Source organism: Carettochelys insculpta, chromosome 3 (assembly GCF_033958435.1).
Source record: "Carettochelys insculpta isolate YL-2023 chromosome 3, ASM3395843v1, whole genome shotgun sequence".
NCBI classification, from domain to species: domain Eukaryota; kingdom Metazoa; phylum Chordata; order Testudines; family Carettochelyidae; genus Carettochelys; species Carettochelys insculpta.
In genome coordinates, this window is record NC_134139.1 from 127,375,162 (window position 1) to 127,394,264 (window position 19,103).

General features: G+C 45.4%; 1 protein-coding gene across 1 annotated transcript in view; it reads right to left on the reverse strand.

The window, feature by feature from the left end:
- Positions 1 to 13,759, reverse strand: part of CRYBG1 (crystallin beta-gamma domain containing 1) — a 169,526-nt gene extending 155,767 nt beyond the window's left edge. The window contains exon 1 of the mRNA XM_074988832.1: positions 13,521 to 13,759. Within this exon, the coding sequence (XP_074844933.1) occupies positions 13,521 to 13,759 (239 nt within the window). The remainder of the gene's footprint in view (positions 1 to 13,520) is intronic.
- Between the last annotated feature and the right edge of the window lie 5,344 nt (positions 13,760 to 19,103).

Here is a 19,103-nt window from a genome sequence, read left to right on the forward strand (position 1 = left end):
TGGGTGATAGTTATTCAGGTCATGTGGGTCCAGAGAAGGCTCTTTAAGTAGTGGTTTTATCACTGCCTCTTTCAAGGCAGCTGTAACTATACTAGATCTAATTATTATTATTATTAATAATAATAATAATCCTCTGGACCCAACCAGTGATCCCTTCCCAGCTAGATTTAATAAGCCAGGAAGGGCAGGAGTCAAGCAAACACGTGGTCGGGAGCACGTCTCCAAGTCCTCGGCCTGCAATAACTGAAACTGTTCCAAAGAACAGTGACTGGATGGTGCACTCAACACATTCCTCTCAGCGGAGGGGAATAAGGGGATTTCGAAATGGGTGGGGTCCTTACGAAAAGGACCCCCATGTAGCCGCGCCGAGCCACGCGCTTTCGAAAGCAGCACTTTTGAAGTGCTGCGGCCGGAAGCATCCTCATGCTAATGAGGCACTGAATATTCAATTCAGCGCCTCTTAGTAATCTTTGAAATGGCTATCTGCATGGCCATTTCAAAGTTTTGGCCAAGTGTGGCCACAGTCTTAGTGTTACATAAGCATAAACGAGTTTGCAGCAATGACTAAGAGGTTAGAAGCACAAAAAACAATTGCAAGACTAAGGTCATATGACATGGTATGATAAAATGACTGTTAAAAATAAGACAGAACTAGGATATCCTAGGATCAGGAAGGCACTGTCTTTTTGTGGACATTATGCTTCCATAAGAAAAACTACATAGTCTCTAAGTAAGTTCCATTGAAATGTAGAACTACAAAAGCTGTATTAAGAGAGATATGGACAATTCCTACATAGGTGAATAACAAAGTCACTATATTTTATTTTCTGACATTGAGTACTTTTTAGTGTATTGTATTTTAGAAAAAAAAACAACTTGTATATCACAATTTGATATTTTTTAACTGAGGAATTCATTGACCTTTCTGAAAACACAGAATTTAGGAGTGAGATTTTGTCCCATTCTACTAAGTCTAAACGGAAGATTTCCATTTACTTCTAAGGCAACAGATCAGTAAGGGTGTGTCTACACGGGCACAAATCTTCAAAATAGCCGTGAATATTCAGCGCCTCGTTAGTATTAGGACGCTTCTGGCTGCGGTGCTTTGAAAGTGCGCAGCTCGGCTAGGCGCAGCACGGCTACATGGGGTCCTTTTCACTGGTCGGAAAAAAGGGATTTTTGAAAGGTGCGGGTCCTTTCGAAAAGGACCCCTGTTGTAGCCGCGCCGAGGTGCGCGCTTTCAAAAGCGGTGCTTTCGAAGCGCTGCTGCCAGAAGCGTCCTAATGCTAATGAGGCGCTGAATATTCAATATTTCCAAGATATGTGCACATGTAGACACAGCCTAAATGATTAGAAATTATTAGCAGTACTATTTGATAAAATTAAAAAATAAATACTAAAAACATTGTCAATTTTAGTTTAATGTAAGTGAAAAGTATCATGCTCCACTTCACACTGGCCTATTCACAAATGAGGCATTGAAGATGCGGCTAGTCAGCCCATGTAATTCTCATCCTGTGAAAGGTTGCTGCAGGATTTTAAGGCACAGACATTCTTATGTAAGTCTCTCACAAGTGGATATATTCACCATTTATGAATTCACTGCAATTATTACTGTACGGAAAGCAATGAGTGCCTGTTCCAGCTTGCCTCTTCTTTTAGTATCTTTCTATAGAGACGCATTTAAAAAGCACACATGGCTTCACATAGTGACAATGTCAGACTATATTTGGAAAACTTAAGTATTTCATTCTTGAAGCATATCTTGACATTTAGCAGAACTTGTTTTTTATCCTTTATATAGCAATACTAGTAGCGTATTTTATTCCTAAAGCACTGTGCGCTCATTTTGGCATGATTCAGGCTAGTTTATTTTGTTGTTATCCCATTTGCACTGTCACATCTAATTTTGCAAAGTGAATGTCATGCTTTTAGGCTATGTCTACACTAGACATAGAAGTCAACTGCCAATATGAAATTTTAGCTATGCCAACTGTGTATCTCAAGTTGATGTATCTACGGTTGAGTTCCATGTCTGTCTACACAGGCGAAGATCAACTGGACCATTTCTCCTTTTGACCTTCCTTATTCCTCACCTCTCATGAGAAGCGCCGAGATCAACTTTGACCCCTGAGAGCTTCATTTCACGTGCATACAAAATCAAATTCTGGAGTTCAATCTGTCACAGTAGTGTAGATGTAGTCCTAGACATTTAAGCTTGACCTTGAAAACAAAAGCACGTGTATAACTTTGTTCATGCGAGTTGTTTCATTGACTGCAAACTGGATGAGTCACAGACTACATAAAGTTGAATAGTAACAAAGAGAAAGCCGTGCTAATCTATACACTATCAAAACAAAAAGCAGTCAAGTCGCACTTTGAAGACTAGCAAAATGGTTTATTAGGTGAGCTTTCATGGGACAGACGGTTGTAAGTGTTTGCAGCATTGGGACATATTTTGTTTAATACAGTTAAGACCACTATAATTTAGTAAAATTTTAAATCACCAAAGTCTTGTATTATTAAAATTTCTTGTTTAAGGTAAAGTAAAAGTCAGCAAGTAACAAGCCTCCATCAACAAAACGCTATATAATATGCATATACTGATGCATGGTTCCCATCCTTCTCCACAGAAGTTAAAACAAAGAATAGTAAAAATATAATTCAAAGAAATTAGATATGGAGAAGAACTATTAGATTGCTTTGTCTCCCTCTACCAGCACAGAATTTCTCCATATAATTAGAGCTGTCAAGCAATTTAAAACTATAAGCACAGATAATCATGTAATTAAAAATTAATGATTAATCATGTAATTAATTGTGCTGTTAATAACAGAATATGATTTATTTAAAGATTTCTAGAGGTTTTCTAAATTTTAAAATATGCTGATTGTGATTACAATACAGAATACTTAGTGTACAATGCTCACTTTATTTTTATTACAAAGATTTCCACTCTAAAAAACAGAAGAAATATTTAAAATCCTCTGTTACAAGTTCTGTGGTGCATGAACATTGAACTTATGAATATAGAATTACATATAAAAATACTGCATTAAAATATAAAATAATGTAAAACTTTAGAGCCTGAGTCCACTCAGAGAGCAGGACAATAACCACTTGACATTCAAATCAAGAAAGTGGGGATGGCTAGGCTGTGCTCTCAGAAAACCATCATCCAGCATAGACCGCCAACTTCTCAAATGGAGTACACAAGGAAGACGCAAAAGAGGAACATCTCGCACAACGTAGAGATCTATAGAGAATGAAGGATGACAACTGGGGTACTTCTGGAGTCAGCTAGAAGTTTTGTGCCAACATACAGTCAAGTGGAAGAGACTTGTAGACAACCTGTACTCCACCTGGAGTATAAGGGTGTAAGCAGTAAGTAGTCCACTCAGTCATATTCCTTGTTCAGCCAATCATTCGAACAAACACGTTTTGTTATATTTAAGAATGTTAAGAACTGCTGTACTCAGTCAGACAAAAGGTCCATTTAGCCCAGTATCCTGTCTTCCAACAGTGAACACTGCCAGGTGTCCCAGAAGGAATAAATAGATAAATCATCATGTGATCCATTTCCTCACTCTTATTCCTACCTTCTGGCAAACAGATTGAGTTAATGAATATGAATTGACAGGACTACACCAGTGTTCCCTCTAATTTTTTTTCCATTCATGGGCAGAATAAATTTTGTTATGTTCACCAAGGCATGTGGGGATGTGTACCACAATAGAAACATATGCTGCCTACAGTGGGTGGCTTTAAGTGCTCTGTTAAATCAGCTGTATGACACATGAATCTCTCCTGGGTGACTCAACTTACAGGGAACACTGCCCTACACATAATACATTAATGAGTTGTTCCTGTGTGGAGTAATGTATATTCCATAATCTAAAAGTTTAAGATATTTTTTCTGATATTTGACCTACATTTTCCTTTACTTAATTTCATGCCATTAATAAACTGTAATTAACTGGTTTTTTTCCCTTGTCAAGCCACTGTCAGATGACCTTTTCACAGCTATGGACACATGCCACCCTTCCTGAAAGAATTCAGCACCTCGAGAAGCCCCACTGAATATCAAACTTAATTTGACCCCCGCATAAGCCAAATTTCCCACTCAACTCAGGGAGTCAGGAAACTGATGAGGGCACCAGCCCTGGTCAGTTTCCTGGCTCCAGTGAGTGGAAGAGAGCAGGGGACCAGACAGCTGCTTGGCTCCCAGCTCCCCTGGGCTTATAGGAGCTGGGAAATTGACCAGTCTACCAGCTCTGGTCAGTTTCCTGGCTCCCAGAATGGCAGGGAGCCAGGGACCATGCAGAAGCCTAGTTCTCCTCCACTGGCAGGAGCTGGAAACTGACCAGCCCTGGTAAGTTTCCCAGCTCTCACTGGGAGCCAGAGTGCTACCTGGTTCCCAGCTCCCTGACACTTCGGGGAGAAGCTGAGGGAAGCTGGGGAGAATCCACACTGCCATGGCTGTCTGTCCCTTGAGCAGGAAGCTGGCAGAGCAGCTGCGCTCCCCAGCCCCCAGGAACCCCATTATTTTTCTTGCACCTAACTCATGTTAACACAAGTTAAGCGCAAGTCAAAATTGCTCATATTGGGGTTTACTGTAGTAGACCAAAAGTGCAAACAATCAGAGGAGCTACTGAGATTTCTGCATTCTATCTACTTTAAAATTGTTACCATTAAATCTCTAATTATTATTTAAAGTTATTGTTGTTCCTTGAAGCTAGAGAAGTAACAATGGTAACACCTCAGCAACACCAACTTGGCAGCTGACTACATCCATTCCATTGCTGCTATAATCTGGGCTTTTGCTGGCTCATACCTGCATTATTATAAGTTGTCATAAACTTCATGCAATCAGGGCCAGGCTAAACTTCAGAGTCTGTGCAGTGTCTGTTTGACCAATTATAAACACTGTCAAACAATCAGCTTGCCAAGGCTACATGATTTCCATTGGCTCCCAGTCTACTTTTGAGTCATATTAAGGTTCTGTTCCTGATTTTTGAAGTTTTCTGTGTGTTGGGACCAGTCTTCCCTGGAAACCACTCCATCATCTGAGACCCACAAAGACTGCTACGTATCGGGAAATATGTAGTGAGGTGGAGAGCAGGTGTTCTCAGTAAAGACTCTGTGTAGCAGGAGTGGACTAAGTGGGGTTGAGCCCCTTTGGAGGAGGTGGGGGTGAAATTTCATAAGGGGACAGTGTAGCATGATCATCTGCTGGGTCTCAGGCTCATCCATCTCATTAAAATGTTGAAATATGTTACCGTTTTTAATATATGTGTATTCACATTTATATTCTGATTAACAGAGTTTTTGCATTCTACTTATTTTCTTACACATGCTGAAAGGGATTTTTTTTCTTATGAACATAACCAAAATTTCTGTTGGTTTGGATTACATTAGACAGGTTGGGGCCCCTGTTAACTTCAGGAATAAAAAGTGGAGTCAGATGTAAAAAGTTTGCGCTGTAGAAATCCGTATTTAGTGAAAGCTGTTTGAGCCAATGTCCAACCATCTTCAAACCTGACTGCAAAGCTTGCCTGTTTAGACTGACATTTCTTTAGTAAGAGAAACTAAAGAGTATCAGAGAAGAGAAAAAGAGGGTTCAAGCAGCCAAAAATCAGAGAGAGAAAAGGATGGGGCCCTTGGCATTCAGTATTATGCTACTATAAACTTTTATATTACAGCACCTGGATGCTAAAAAAAAAGATGGATGCCTTGTAAACATCCAGGCTAGACTTTTCATGACTCTATCCTTCAAATACACAAATGCACGCCTTTGCAGACAACTGTACCTAATTCTCCATACCCTCACTCAGCAAGGACAAATACAAAACACATTCACATTACTGAGTCCAAATAAAGTTTGTTTCAAATTGCAGAAGTGTGAAGCACAACAGAAGTAACGTGTATTGAGCCTTTATTTTCTAATTAGTATCTGCCTCATGAACAGCAAAATATTAGACCAATTACCATACTACCCTGTATTATAAATCTGAACTGATTAGTTGCATTTTCCTATGATAGTTAATGTAGATTAAGGAAAATTCATTTAGTCATTAACTTTTACATATAGCTATAGATATTTTGTTCACCTTCTGCTCTAATCAGTGTCATAGATGGAATTCTATGATCCCTTCTCTAAAAATGAGGTCATTTCCCCCCATCCAATAAATATCCAAGAGGTGGCAGAGCTATCCTCTTCCCTTGGGGATGTAGTCTCCATACTTGCAGTAATCCCAATTAATGTAAACATTGAAGTAATGCCTGATTTGCTACCTTTTCTATTCTTCTTCATATACACTTACTGTTCTCCAACATTTTTTTTTCCATTCCGGGTTCTGAACTGGTGCAATCTAAACCAATTATATCACACATCCAATTCTGTAGCTATTGTCTCCTCACCAGACATAAAAAGAGTTATTGTTGTGAAAATAATCCAAGAAAGATTTGACCAGGTTTTCCTCAGTCAATTTTAGAAGTCCAACAGTAAAAGAAGTAGAAGGCACAGACCTTGTTGAGGCACAACATTCTGCAGTAGCAGTCTTAAGTTTCAAGAAATCCACTTTAAAAAAATCTTTTAGTCCAACACCGCTGCAGCTACACGAGATAGACAGTCCCTTAAACTAAGTCTACAATAGAGTGTTTTGTTGACAAAACTGGCTTTTACCAAGAGTAAGTTGACAGAACACAGCACCTTTGATGACAGCTGTACCCTGCTCCCCACAAGGAAGAATGCCTCTATCAGCAGAGATCTGTTGACAAAAGGCAGGTTTGGACATTGCGAGGGGTCTTCTGTTGACAGAAAAGTCCTCCAGAGCATGGCACAGGTGCCCCAGGGGACACCACGTCCACAGCAATCTGTACTCTGTGGTTCCTGCTGCCAACCCTGTGGCAGGAAACTGAAAGCACGGAAGTAGCGGAGCTACAGGTTGCAGTCCACCACCCCCTCACAGCCACACCATACCTGAAAGCCTAGCAAATGGCCATGGGGCAGGTACAGATGGGGTGTCTCGTGAGCATTGCCCAGCCTATTCAGGCAGAACCTCATCTACAGTCCCAGCATGTGGAACCATGTGCAAGGTAGTATGTGCCACCAAGACCCAGCAGAGAGCCCCCAGGCACAGGCACCATCCTGCTGCTAGCCTCAAGGTAGGCCTGATGAGCCCCATGCCCCTGTGGGGGGAGGGAGACCTGTCAGCACCTTCCATGGCTGGAAGTGGGCTAGCCACAAGGGCAATGGCCTGACCCAAGACACACCAAGAAGTGTGGCATCTGGCATGCAGGCATGGCTGCAGGGGAGAGGCAGCACCCACTCCCACAGATAGCACTTTGAGCTGCAGTTGTATATGGGGGTGCCAGGGAGGACTAGGCTGCTCCTGGCTCACACACCACCCCAGAGAGGATCCCCTCTGTGGCTGGATCCCCCTTGCTTGCTAGTCTGTTGGGTGAGGGGAGGAGGCCACTGCAGTCACCCCAGTCCTGGAGGCAGCATGGAGCCCTGTGCAACAGGGCCCATTGTGCAGGCCACACATGGCTTTGCACCCAGAATACTCCATCCTGTGGCTTGGGAAGTGTTGGCTGCTGCTCACAGTGGGGGGCACGGCCCTAAGGGCTGCATTGTGTGAATGACTCACTGTCACTCCTTCTTGTCTTCCTTATAGTGCACCTACACCGAGGGCTGGGCCAACCCCACCTCACCACCAGGGTGAGCCCACAGCCAGAGGGGCCACTGCTGCATCTAGGAGGTCCTCCAGAGTGACCACAGTGCCACCCTCTGAAGAATGACCAAGATCTTGGAGAGGCAGGTGCAGGACAGAAAGTGGCAGTCATGGGCCTGGGACCAACCCATGTCCTGCTTTGACACCACCACTGGTGTCTGACGGGACATGATGGCCTTGCCACCCGTGGCTACCACCCTCTGCCCCCCTCCACCCTACCCTGACCAGCCATCCCACAGGGTGTCCCGGACCCGCTGCAGTGGCTCAGTGCCATGCCCACCCCCACAGCTCCCTAGGTTGCCCCTGCTCCCCAAGGCAGATGCCGCTCCAGATCCTGCCCCCACCCTTTCATGTTTTGAGACCTCCCTGTGCCCCTTCTCCCAAGACCCCCATCCATGTTCTTATGCCCCCACCCCTGTCCAAAGTCCCCCCCCCACTGTAAATAGTTCACTGCACTGTTTGTAAATAGTTTTCTTATTACACCATTTCTTTTGCACTGGTTTTTCTTTGGTTCAGTAAAATAGTTACTTGAGCACCATACCTGTGTCCCTCTTCATTGGGCAGGGGTGTGGGAGAGGGAGAAGGGAAGAATTGTGCTGGGGATGAGGCTGTGGGCCCAAGGCCCCTGCTGAGGGTGCCCTGAGGAGGGTTACCAGGGGATGAAGGAGAACCTCTTCCTCAGGGCTTTCCATATCTGCCCTCTGTCCCAATGGGCCTGGCAGATCAGAGCTGCACCTGGCTGCTCACACTTGCAGCCAGCAGCTGCCCCCCATGACAGAAAGAAGGGCTCCTCCTTCCCCTCCAGTATGTTGCACAGGGCACAACATGTCAGCCACAACTTGGGGGACACTGCACTCCTCTGCATCCAGGCAGGTGGCCAGGCACCTGAAGTATGCCTTGAAACTGCCAAAGGTGCACTCAACCTGTATCTGGGCCTGCTAGAGGCGGGAACTGAAGAGTTCCTGTCTGGGGTCCAGTTGGCCAGTGTAAGGTTTCAAGAGTCAGGCCTTGAGGAGCTAGGTCACGTCCCCCATGATGCACAGTGGCATCTGAACGTCACTGACCACCAGCTCATGGTGGCGGACAAATGTGCCTAGAACACACAAGCATTGTATGCCTGGCCTGACCTCCAATGTGAATGCCCGTTAACTATCTCTGGTGGTCAACCAGGGCCTGCAGCACCACAGAGAAGAATGCCTTCTGGTTGATATACTTGGATGCGCTATGCTCCAAGGTATGGATTGGGATGCAAGTCCCTTCAATAGCTCCAATGCAATTTGGGAACCCCAGGGCAGTGAATCTAGTCACGACTGCATCCATGTCTCCCATACAGATGATCCTCCACACCAAGATGGTGTTGATGGCTGACGTGAATGCAGAGGGAGAGGACCAAACATGTCAGGGATTGAGGGAGGAAGTCCCTGCGCCCAGGGTTCCCCTCCCATTCCCTGCTCCTGAGCTCACCAGGAGTACCCCCATGAGGCCAACTCCCTAGCAGCAGGGCTGTGCAAGGGTAGGATGGCATGGTTCCCCAGGGATGGTGCTTCTCTCTGACTGCAGTTTCACCACTTGCACCCTTCATCCTGCCTCCTGAGGGTCCCCCTTTGGTGGGACACTCCCACCCCCGTGGGGGGACTACAGCCCAAGAGTGCCTTCCCTCCATGAGGAGAGCCCCAATGTTGGACTTCCCCACACCAAACTGTTTTTCCACTGAGTGGTAGCTCATGGGGGTGGCAACTGTAACCTGCTTCTTCACAGGAATGGCGGGTTGCAACCAGGTGTCCTGTCTCCAGAGGGTGGGGGCAAGCCCCAGACACAAGTTCAAGCAACATGGCCTTCTGCATGTGGAAATTCTGAAGCCACTGCTGGCCATCCCACTGCCCCATAATCAGCTGGTCCCACCAGTCCAAACTGGTGTGTTGCCCGGGAGGCAGGGTCAGGTGTGACTGTCTGGCAGCAACAGAAAGCTTTTTTTAAGGTGGTGCTGGGCTCACCCTCCATGAGGAAGAGGAGGATGACTGTCAGAGGATGCAGCAGGTGCTGAAGCACCTCTGTGTGGGGCCAGTGCAAGCCTGGAGGCTGCTCTGACACCATGGCTTGCTAGAAAGAGCTGTCTCTCCCAGAAAGCATAAAAGTTCTGCTTTAACAGCTGTGCTGTCCTTGGGAAGAGAACAGGTGTCTGGGGGGGATCCCTTTAAGGGAGTGTCTCGCCTGGGCTCCCAGAAGGAAATGCTGACCTGTGACCCTGTCTGCTGTGGTTCTGGGTGGCCATTTTGTTGGGAGAACAGCCGGGCAGTCTGGCCACTCTCTGTTGACAGAGCAGATCGAAAGAACGTGGTCTGGGTGCCATCTGTCCGTAGAAGTTTTGTCAAAAGATATCTTCCAACAAAAACTTCTGCTGATATATCACTCTAATGTAGACATAGCCTTAGTAAGAAAAATATTTAGCTCATCAAAAATCATCAAAAAATAAAGACTTTTTCTATATCCTGCTGTGCACAACTGTAACACACCCTGCAACTGCCACTCAACTACTTATTTTTTAAAACTAGATTTAAACACAAACTTCCCATGCTTATTTTGAATAGGTACCTTTGAACATCAAACCTGCACATTTGTAGTTAATTGGATGAACACCTGTTTCGTATTAATTTGTGACTGTTTGCTAAGAACCTCACATGTTTAAAATGAGCTCTGTTTAACATATACTTTAATTTAGGAAGTTACCTATCACTATTAGCACCAGTTAATGAAGCAAATTAAGTAGGATGTCTGATTTCTGCAAATATCAAAGGTGGGGAAACTGTCCTTCGCCCACAACACCTCCTGATGACTTTTCAAATTTGTTATTCTCTAAAGGTGCCACAGAACTGATTGTTATTGTGAAGCTACAAACTAATACAACTACTCTTCTGAAACAGTTATGTTTCTACTTTTCAATCTCATCTATTTATTTTCTTTGGGCTTTGTGTTGGTACCCATGAGCCTATTACCCAAACATCTCCCATAGCAAGAGACCTTATTTTCTTCACTGAGTTTCTGACCTGTTTTCCTTCCATAGGTATAAAAAGCTGTATTTAAGGTTCTGCCCTTTCTAGAAAGGGAGGAGGCAGGGGGAATTTGGCTGTCAAAAAGGACTACAGAACACATTGTTTTCTTTTTCAATCACATCAAAAGGGACTTTTTAATATTGGTATAAAATATATGGAAAAATACTAAAGTTGTTCCATATACACAATCATATTTTAGTGGGCACACACGATTACTCCTCCAATATAGAAATATTAAACTCCGATGCTGAATTTTTATCTAACTTGAGATATGTATATTTTACTTTGGACACTTCTGAATCCACACAACACTAATACTACCAATTTTCAACCCTAGACAGTGCTTCCCAAACTGTGTTCCATGAAACACTGGTTTTCCACATGATATGAATGATTGTTCTGTGAAACAATTTTGATGCTATATTTTTCCTTCTAAAATATTAAATAAGAAAGTATGTGTGTATCATAGCTACTAAAGTATTTGAATAGTATTTAAGAACCTAAGTACTGTATATTAAAAACACACTCAAAATAGTGTAGTTGTACTTGTGTCCAAACAGAAATGCGAAAACGTTCTTTCCATTGAAAAATTGTCAAATGTTATTTTTTTTCCCCGTGGCTTCCGTAAAATTAACAAATTTACAAAAACACAAAATTTAAAAATATTTTTCCATACCTAATTTGTTTTGTGTTTCTTTTTCACAAAAATGATTTTTAAGCTTTAAGGAAGGACAGTCCAATATTGTTCTTTCTATTTTTGTACAAAAGAACAATATTAATCATCTTTCTTGTGGCTGTTGTATTGATGTTTTGTTCTGGATTTGTCCTCGATTTTTAATTTTTATACTTTATTATAAGGTTGCTAACCATCCTATCCAAAGGACACTAGTTGTTAATTCAGATGATTTTCTCGCTGTTTGTTTTATTCTTTGTAAAATAAAAGACATTTTAAAAAAACTAACTCTTAAATCAACTTTTGAGTGTATGTGTGCTCTGTCAATATTTTCCAAGCCAAAGAGTGTTCCGTCGCCAAATTAGATTGGGAAATGCTGGGCTAAACTTTACATTTCAGACCTAGAACTCATCTGAACAGCACGACCCAGAGTACTCACCCAAATTTCCTGTAGTCACCTATGAATTCATTAAATACAGCAGGGGTTTGATTTTCAATTATCATACAGCTCTAGCAGCTTAAAGGTGCTCTAAGTGGCTCCAAGGAAGAGCATCATAAAGGAAGTGTGCTCCATAACAGAGGGGACATGGCTGGGGTAACCACACTGATTGTCTCTAGTGGCACCCTTTGGAGGGTTATTGGAGCCCTGAGGCTGAGTTCCATCTTACACTGAGGTCTGAAAAGATAGGAAATGCCATAAAAGAGAAGTCTAAAGACCTAAACTCTTCCTTCCCTATTTCTGTGCTGAGCCCAGAACTGGAAAAAGAACGTGGACCAAATTAACAGCTACTAAGGCAACTACTGAAAATACATTATGTGCATTTTATGACCTTTTTACTCAAAACTAAAATGCAGAAAAACAGTTCAGTAGCACTTTAAAGACTAACAATATAATTTATTAGGAGATGAACTTTTGTGGGACAAACCCACTTCTTCAGATCTGGAAAATTCTGATCTGAAGAAATGGGTCTGTCCCACGAAAGCTCATCACCTATTAAAATGTTTTGTTAGTTGTTAAAGTGGTACAGGACTGCTTTTTCGTTTTGTGCCAATACAAACTACCATGACAGTGAAACTATTCTTTTTACCTGGAAAGTTTCTTCCTGCCTCAAGCACAAGGTGCCTGTTACTTTTACGTCCATTAATACATTTACTGATTTACACACAAAACGTGTTGACATTATCCGTCCTTGCTTCTATGCAAAACATTACTGAAAGTAGGCAACTCTCTTGCACCTACACATTCTCTTCTAGACACAAGAAGCTTACAATTGTCGTGGACTTCATGAATCCTGAAGCATGAGCCAAGGCAAGCCGGCTGTATTTGGAAATGCAAACACTGTGCAAACAGCAACGAAGGGTCCTGCAGCACCTTATAGACTAACAGAAAAGTTTTGAGCCTGAGCTTTCGTGAGCGCAGACTCACTTCATCAGATGCAATGAGTCTGTGCTCACGAAAGCTCACGCTCAACACTTTTCTGTTAGTCTATAAGGTGCCACAGGACCCTTCGTTGCTGTTACAGATCCAGACTAACAGGGCTACCCCTCTGATATTGTGCAAACAAGCATTCTACTTTCACCTGTAAACAGTCTTTTGGCCACACGCCTTGAGCAATTCCCCTCACTTGACGTGACTGAAATGCGTTTAGTTCGCCTACGGTGGGAAATACATTGATTCCCAGGTCAAATAAGCTCATGCCCATCTCAGCCATGTGGTGTACACACACTCCAATCAGTGTGAAGTGGGGGACCGAGACCGGCTTTGAGTTTTGCCTGACCAAACTAGCCGGGGTGCAGGCAGATGGTTCCTGTGTGGACTCATCTCAAGGTCCTGAAGCCTCCATATGGCAAAACGCTTCCATCCGTGGCCCCGGGCGGCTGGGCTACAAGTCGGACTCTCTCCCCGGGCCAGTCTGGGGGCGAGGGAGGCAGGCGCCGGCTGGCAGGGGACAGGCGGGCTGCCAAAGGCTCTGAGCGGGAAATGCCACTGCCCTGCAGGCTCCAGAGAGCGGGGTCGCGCGCGGGGGCCGGGGCGGCAGGGCAGGACGCGACGCGAAGTACCTGACTGTGCAGATCCCAGGCTCCGCGGCAGCGCAGGGGGCTGGAGCGGGAGAGTGGAACAAGCCGCCGTCCCCTTCCCCCAGGTGTTGCTGCTGCTGCTTCCTCAGACGCCAGTGGCTGAAGGCCGAGCGCTTCTTGGGCTCCCTCTGCCGCTGGGGGGACGGCGTCTCCGGCTCTGAGTCCTCAGACTCGCTCCAATGGAAGAGCTTCCCAAGGCGCTTGAAGCCGCGCTTCTCCATGCCGAGCGGGCAGTTGAGAGCAGCAGCACCACCTTCTGAGGACCAGCTGCGGGCTGCCTCGGGAGCTCCTGCCTTCTCGCCGCAGCTGATGCTGCAAACCCCTCCCTCCGCTCCTGGGGAGCCCAACTCTCCCGCGGCGCAAAGCAGAGCGAGCTGCCACGATTTCCTGCTTGTTTGTTTACTTAGCCTGACAGCTCCCGCCTCTGTCTTTTCAAACCACCGCCGGCCAAAAACCTCCCGGCTGAGGAAGCCGCACAGGAGTAGGGCCACCGTCTCGCTTATTGCACAGGAAGGGAGAGGTTTGCATTGCCTTGTCCAGGTTGCAAAGTATACATTAACTTGTTGTTCTTTGCTGAGCCCGTTTGTCCAGGGCCCTGTGTCACCCTCTTACGCAACAGGCTCACTGCCAACTTGTTCCACCACTGCAGGCACAAGGTAAATTTCTTCCACCCAAGATTAAGAGATTTGGCAGTACGGCAGGAGAGAACACTGATGATAGCAAATAAGTCTGCCACATCATTTGTCGCCCTTTATCATCTAATACATTGGAAAGGGCTTTAGGAAAAGCCCCAGAGATGAAGCTTTTTTTAAACATTGTCCATTTTTGAAGTTGCCTCGCCTAAATATAACTGCATCTAAATGTGAAATGGTCTGATTTTTAACTGTCAAATGGCATACATGATCTGTGGCTACATTTGATTTATTTTTCAAAAAAGCATGCAATCAATATATCGGCTTCTCAAACTTTGCACCATGCCCACAACCCCATTCCAAAAACAAATGCTACTGTATGAGCCCAAAGGGGGAGGACAGAAGCTTGAGCCTGCCCAAGCCCCACTCCATTGGTGACCCCATTAAATTAGTTTTGGGACCTACTTTAGAGTCGTTACCCCATAAATTGAAAACTGCTGGATTACAGATCCATAGATTCCTTCGCCAAAAGTTTTCTATCACGTTTCATTTCAGTCTTTTTCACCAAGTTGACAACCACCGAATAGCCATTCCTCTTTTCTTCCCAAGCTTTCAGCCTAGAACTGGGTGGGTTAGATGATATTGTTTGCTCGTCTGCACTGAAACACAATAATTCACACAAATAAGTATTTTGGGATTAAAAGCAATCATTAACACAAACATTAAAATGTTCCAGAACTGTGGCAAGAATTAAATGATTTAGATGTGTGAAGTAATGAATTTCTCGTAATTATTGCACCTTCCTTACTATTATTCCAGACCATCAGACGTGTTCTGTCTTCCATAAACTGATTTCATGTAATGAGTGTGAAACTATACTTTAAAAAAATAGATGGTAACCCTTTATGAACGAAACATTGGTTTGGTAGTCTGTAAAATAAGATGTACGCGTATGGCACTGTATACATAATAATTAATCAGAATTAACTACCACTGAGTTTCCTGTTGTATCTCTTCCAAGAATCTGTATGTGAAATCTACCATTTACTTTTTAACATCTAGTTACGTACATTCAGAATCAATCAAGAAGCCCTTAAAAATCATTATGTAAAATCTCATGCCATTGAAGTCAGCAACAAAACTTCCATTGACTTCAATGGAGCCAGGATTTCATCCACTGATATACTAATATCTCTTGTGAAAACTGTTTTATGGAGGGCCCAATCCTACAGTCCTTAGCTAGGCAAAAATCTCATTGAAGAACCAGTGGGAATTTTAGTGGAGTGAGGAATTAACTTGTACCTTTAAATCATGGTTTCACAAATTGTGGGGTGTTGCCCCAGGGGGCATGAAGAAATTCCAGGGGAGGTGCGAGGCAACCCAGCTCCCCCACATCATTTCCCCCACCTGAAGAAAGAACTGGCCTTTGCTTCCGGCTCTCAGCCCCTGCCATTTTATGTGGGTGACCCGGTGCAGCCACTGTAAAAAGCAGGCAGCCCACAAAGACCCATGTGGAGCTGCTTGCCTTCTGCAAATGACAGTGAGTGTCGGTTGTGGGGGGAGAAGGAGGAGAATGGGGTTAGATGGGGAGCTGGGGTGCCTGGCTTTGTGGGAGGGGAGGGGCTCAGGGCAGGTGGGTGGCTGGTACAGGCAGCTCTGGCAGCTGGCACAGGACTCCGGAGCTGGTCAGGTGGGACTACTGCACCAGGCACCTGCAAGGGTACAAGAAAAACTATCTGTGCTTATTTTTTATATTAACATTTTTATATCAAGTTTTTTTTGTTTATTTTAAATTACAAATTGAATTTTTTGTTGAATGATGGTAAAGAGGTGGGGGAGTGTGAGGGTTTCTCAAAAATCAAAACGGGGGGCATGATGCCAGAAAGTTTGGGAACTGCTGCTTAAATGATGTGACTGTGGAGAAGACTGAATAGAATATGCAAATATCAAAAAAACCCCAAGATTATGAAAATGGCTTCTTATTCCATTTTGGTGCTGTGAAATAATTGTAAAATATTTATGGAAGCCCCTTTGCTCCACAGATAGCCACATTGGTAGAGCTCCCAAAATTTGATACGTACATGGCCCTAAGGGAAAAATAAATATTGTTGATATCTATAGCAGGTTCTTGCACTGGCATTCCACCAGCTGTGGAGAAAAAATGCTTGGAGCTGCAAAACTCCGATGCTGACAAAAAGCAGCTCCCTCCTTTTGGTGAGCTCAAAGTGCGTCTTGCAGGCTATATGTATATGTATGAATATCATGGAGTTCTACATAGCTTGCAGCCATCCCTTTTTTTAATAAGCTACATCTGCACCACAGCATGAATTTGAAAGGTGCTCATTCAAAATTCATGGTTCGAAAGATTGCCTTTTGAAAAAGCATGCACACTGCCACAGGCACCCTTTCAAAAGAAAGAGCAGGGAAACACTGTAGATGGGGTCGCATGGCAGAGAAGCCCTTCTGGGCCTGCAGCCAGCCACTCCCTTAAAGGGCCCATCCCAAGCACCCTTGCCCTGCACAGGCTGAGGCCTACAGAGCTGCCACAAGCCCTGCAGAGCCAGTGCATGGACTGGATGGCTTTTGCACAGCTAGATGGACCCACAACAGCAACTGATGGTGGTCATCGTTAAAGCCATGGTCACCCTGCTGACCAGGGCAATCGCGGCTGCCCGTGACCTCCTCCTGGGGGCGAGACCCCCTGCCATGGCCATGGAACCCCTCCCCTCAGGACCCCACCGGTGCTCCCCCCCAGGTGCCCCACCAACTCTGGAGCCACCCCAGTAGCTCCGAGTAGCCACCCCCTGCTCCCCCACTGCTAAAGCTGACCCTGTCACGGTCCTCCCATGGTCCTACCTCCCTGTCCTCCCTACCCCATCCCAGCCCTGCCAGGGACCCCAAACCAGGGGCAGAAGGGGATCACAGGGCCAACGGAACTCCAGGCCATCCACCCCTACTCTAGGAAGGGTAATTCTCTTCACACAATGAGCAGGATTTTATAGGGGGTTGTTTATTACAAACCTTAATAGAATTGAAAGGTAAGGTATAGACACCTTGCAGCAAAGCTGACATTCTGTTGAACTGCACAGTCTGTTTTATTATTGGAAGATCTGAATACAGTTTCCTGCACTCAGTAAAGAAAGTAACAAATGGGAATGGCTGGTGATGGGGGAGTGGGACAATGCCAGGTGGCTGCAGAACTTTAGAATGAGCACGTAGACCTACTTGGAGCTGTGCCAGTGGCTTGCCCCTGCCCTCAGACACCAGGACACCAGGGTGTGGCTCCCTCAAGAACAGAGTTGCTAGAGCCCCCTGAAAGCTGGCACCAGTTTGGGCCACATACCCACCAGGGCTAGGGTGGAGAGGGCTCCTGGGAAAGTGGGACCATCAGGGACTGGGGCTGGGAGTGGTATGAGGGTGGGGGCAGGGGCCAGGCACAGCCCATCAGACCCTCACGACTGCACATGCCCTCCATCCCATGCAGGCTGTCCGGGCCATTAATGCTGTGCTTCTGCAGAGGATCCTGCAGAAGCTCATCCATGTGGGTGACCCGGACCCAGCTGTTGCCAGCTTCCCAGCGCTTGGTTTCCGAAGCTGTCCCTGAGCCCCAGGAGAGTTCAGAGCTCCAGGAAGAAGGGGCAGGAAGTGGGCCCTGCACCTGAGTGGCCGGCAGAATCACAGGCCCTAGCATAGCCCTGCCACAACTCCTTGACCTTGCTTCTGACTTGGGCAGGGTTGTGGGCAGGGTGACCCCAGGAGGCCAGCCTGGTGGTGAGTCAGGAAAAGGCAGCTGCATTGCGCCGCTTTCCCCGTCTCTCCTGGAGGACTTCCTCCTCCACCCAGAAGCCCAGGAGGTCCCTGAGCTCTGGCTCCTTCCAGAAGGGGGCCTGTTTTGTGGGGGCCTGTGCAGGCCCCTGCAAGGGCTCTAAGGGGGCCTTGGGGCTCCTGTGGTGGCTGGCTGCTGGCCATGGTGCTATTTAGATGTTCTAGGGGTGGCTGTGACGGCATGCTGGCTGCAGCTTGTGCCTTTGCTGCTGGCACACTCTCAGCTTCCAGCCATGGGGTTTCTGGATCCCTGCATCTTTAAGCGCAGCTGGACACGAGGAGCGTAGAGCCCCACTGCTACTGACCAGAGCGTCTTCGCATGCCAGCTGGCTGGTGCCATGGAGGACTCCTCTTTTGAAAGAATGGTCTGTGAAGTGTTTGAATATTTTTACTTTTGAAGGACACTTTAAAAACGGTCTGCTCTTCCTGCCCTGGGATTGGAGGACTGCTTTTGAAAGGGCACATTTTGTATGTAGACACGCCACAAACTCTTTTGAAAGTGACCCTGATTTCAATTTTCCTTTTGAAAGACTATGCTAGTGTAGATGCAGCTATACAGAGGTGTATCGCACACAGACCACAGCTACATGCCATGTTCCATCTTTATCCTCGCAGTGGGAGTAATTTACTCAATGGTATGCAAATTAGGCACAGCCCTCAGAGTCCATGCAGGAGGTAAAAGCAGATTTCAGCCAGGCCAAGTTTGGTAATTCCACTGAGACATCTGATTTTACTTCTTCACTCTTAAGTCAATTAGTTAATAGTAGGAGAGAAGTCTAGGCAGCTTTCTTCTGTGCTACATATTCAGTTTCTTCCTCACTTTGTCATTAGCAAAGTCAGTCTTTTCCTATCTTTAGATGAAATTCACCCACAGCACAGGGTTAGTGCCAGGACTATGCAATACTCAAGTCTCACTGCAATCCTATTTTAAGGCTATAAGTGGTACATAGCATAAATCCAGCAATGGGCTTAAACTGCAGCAAGGGAGGCTTAGGTTGGACATTAGGAAAAAGTTCCTAACTGTTAGGGTGGTCAAACAGTGGAATAAATTGCCAAGGGAGGTTGTGGAATCTCCATCGCTGGAGATATTTAAGAATAGGTTAGATAG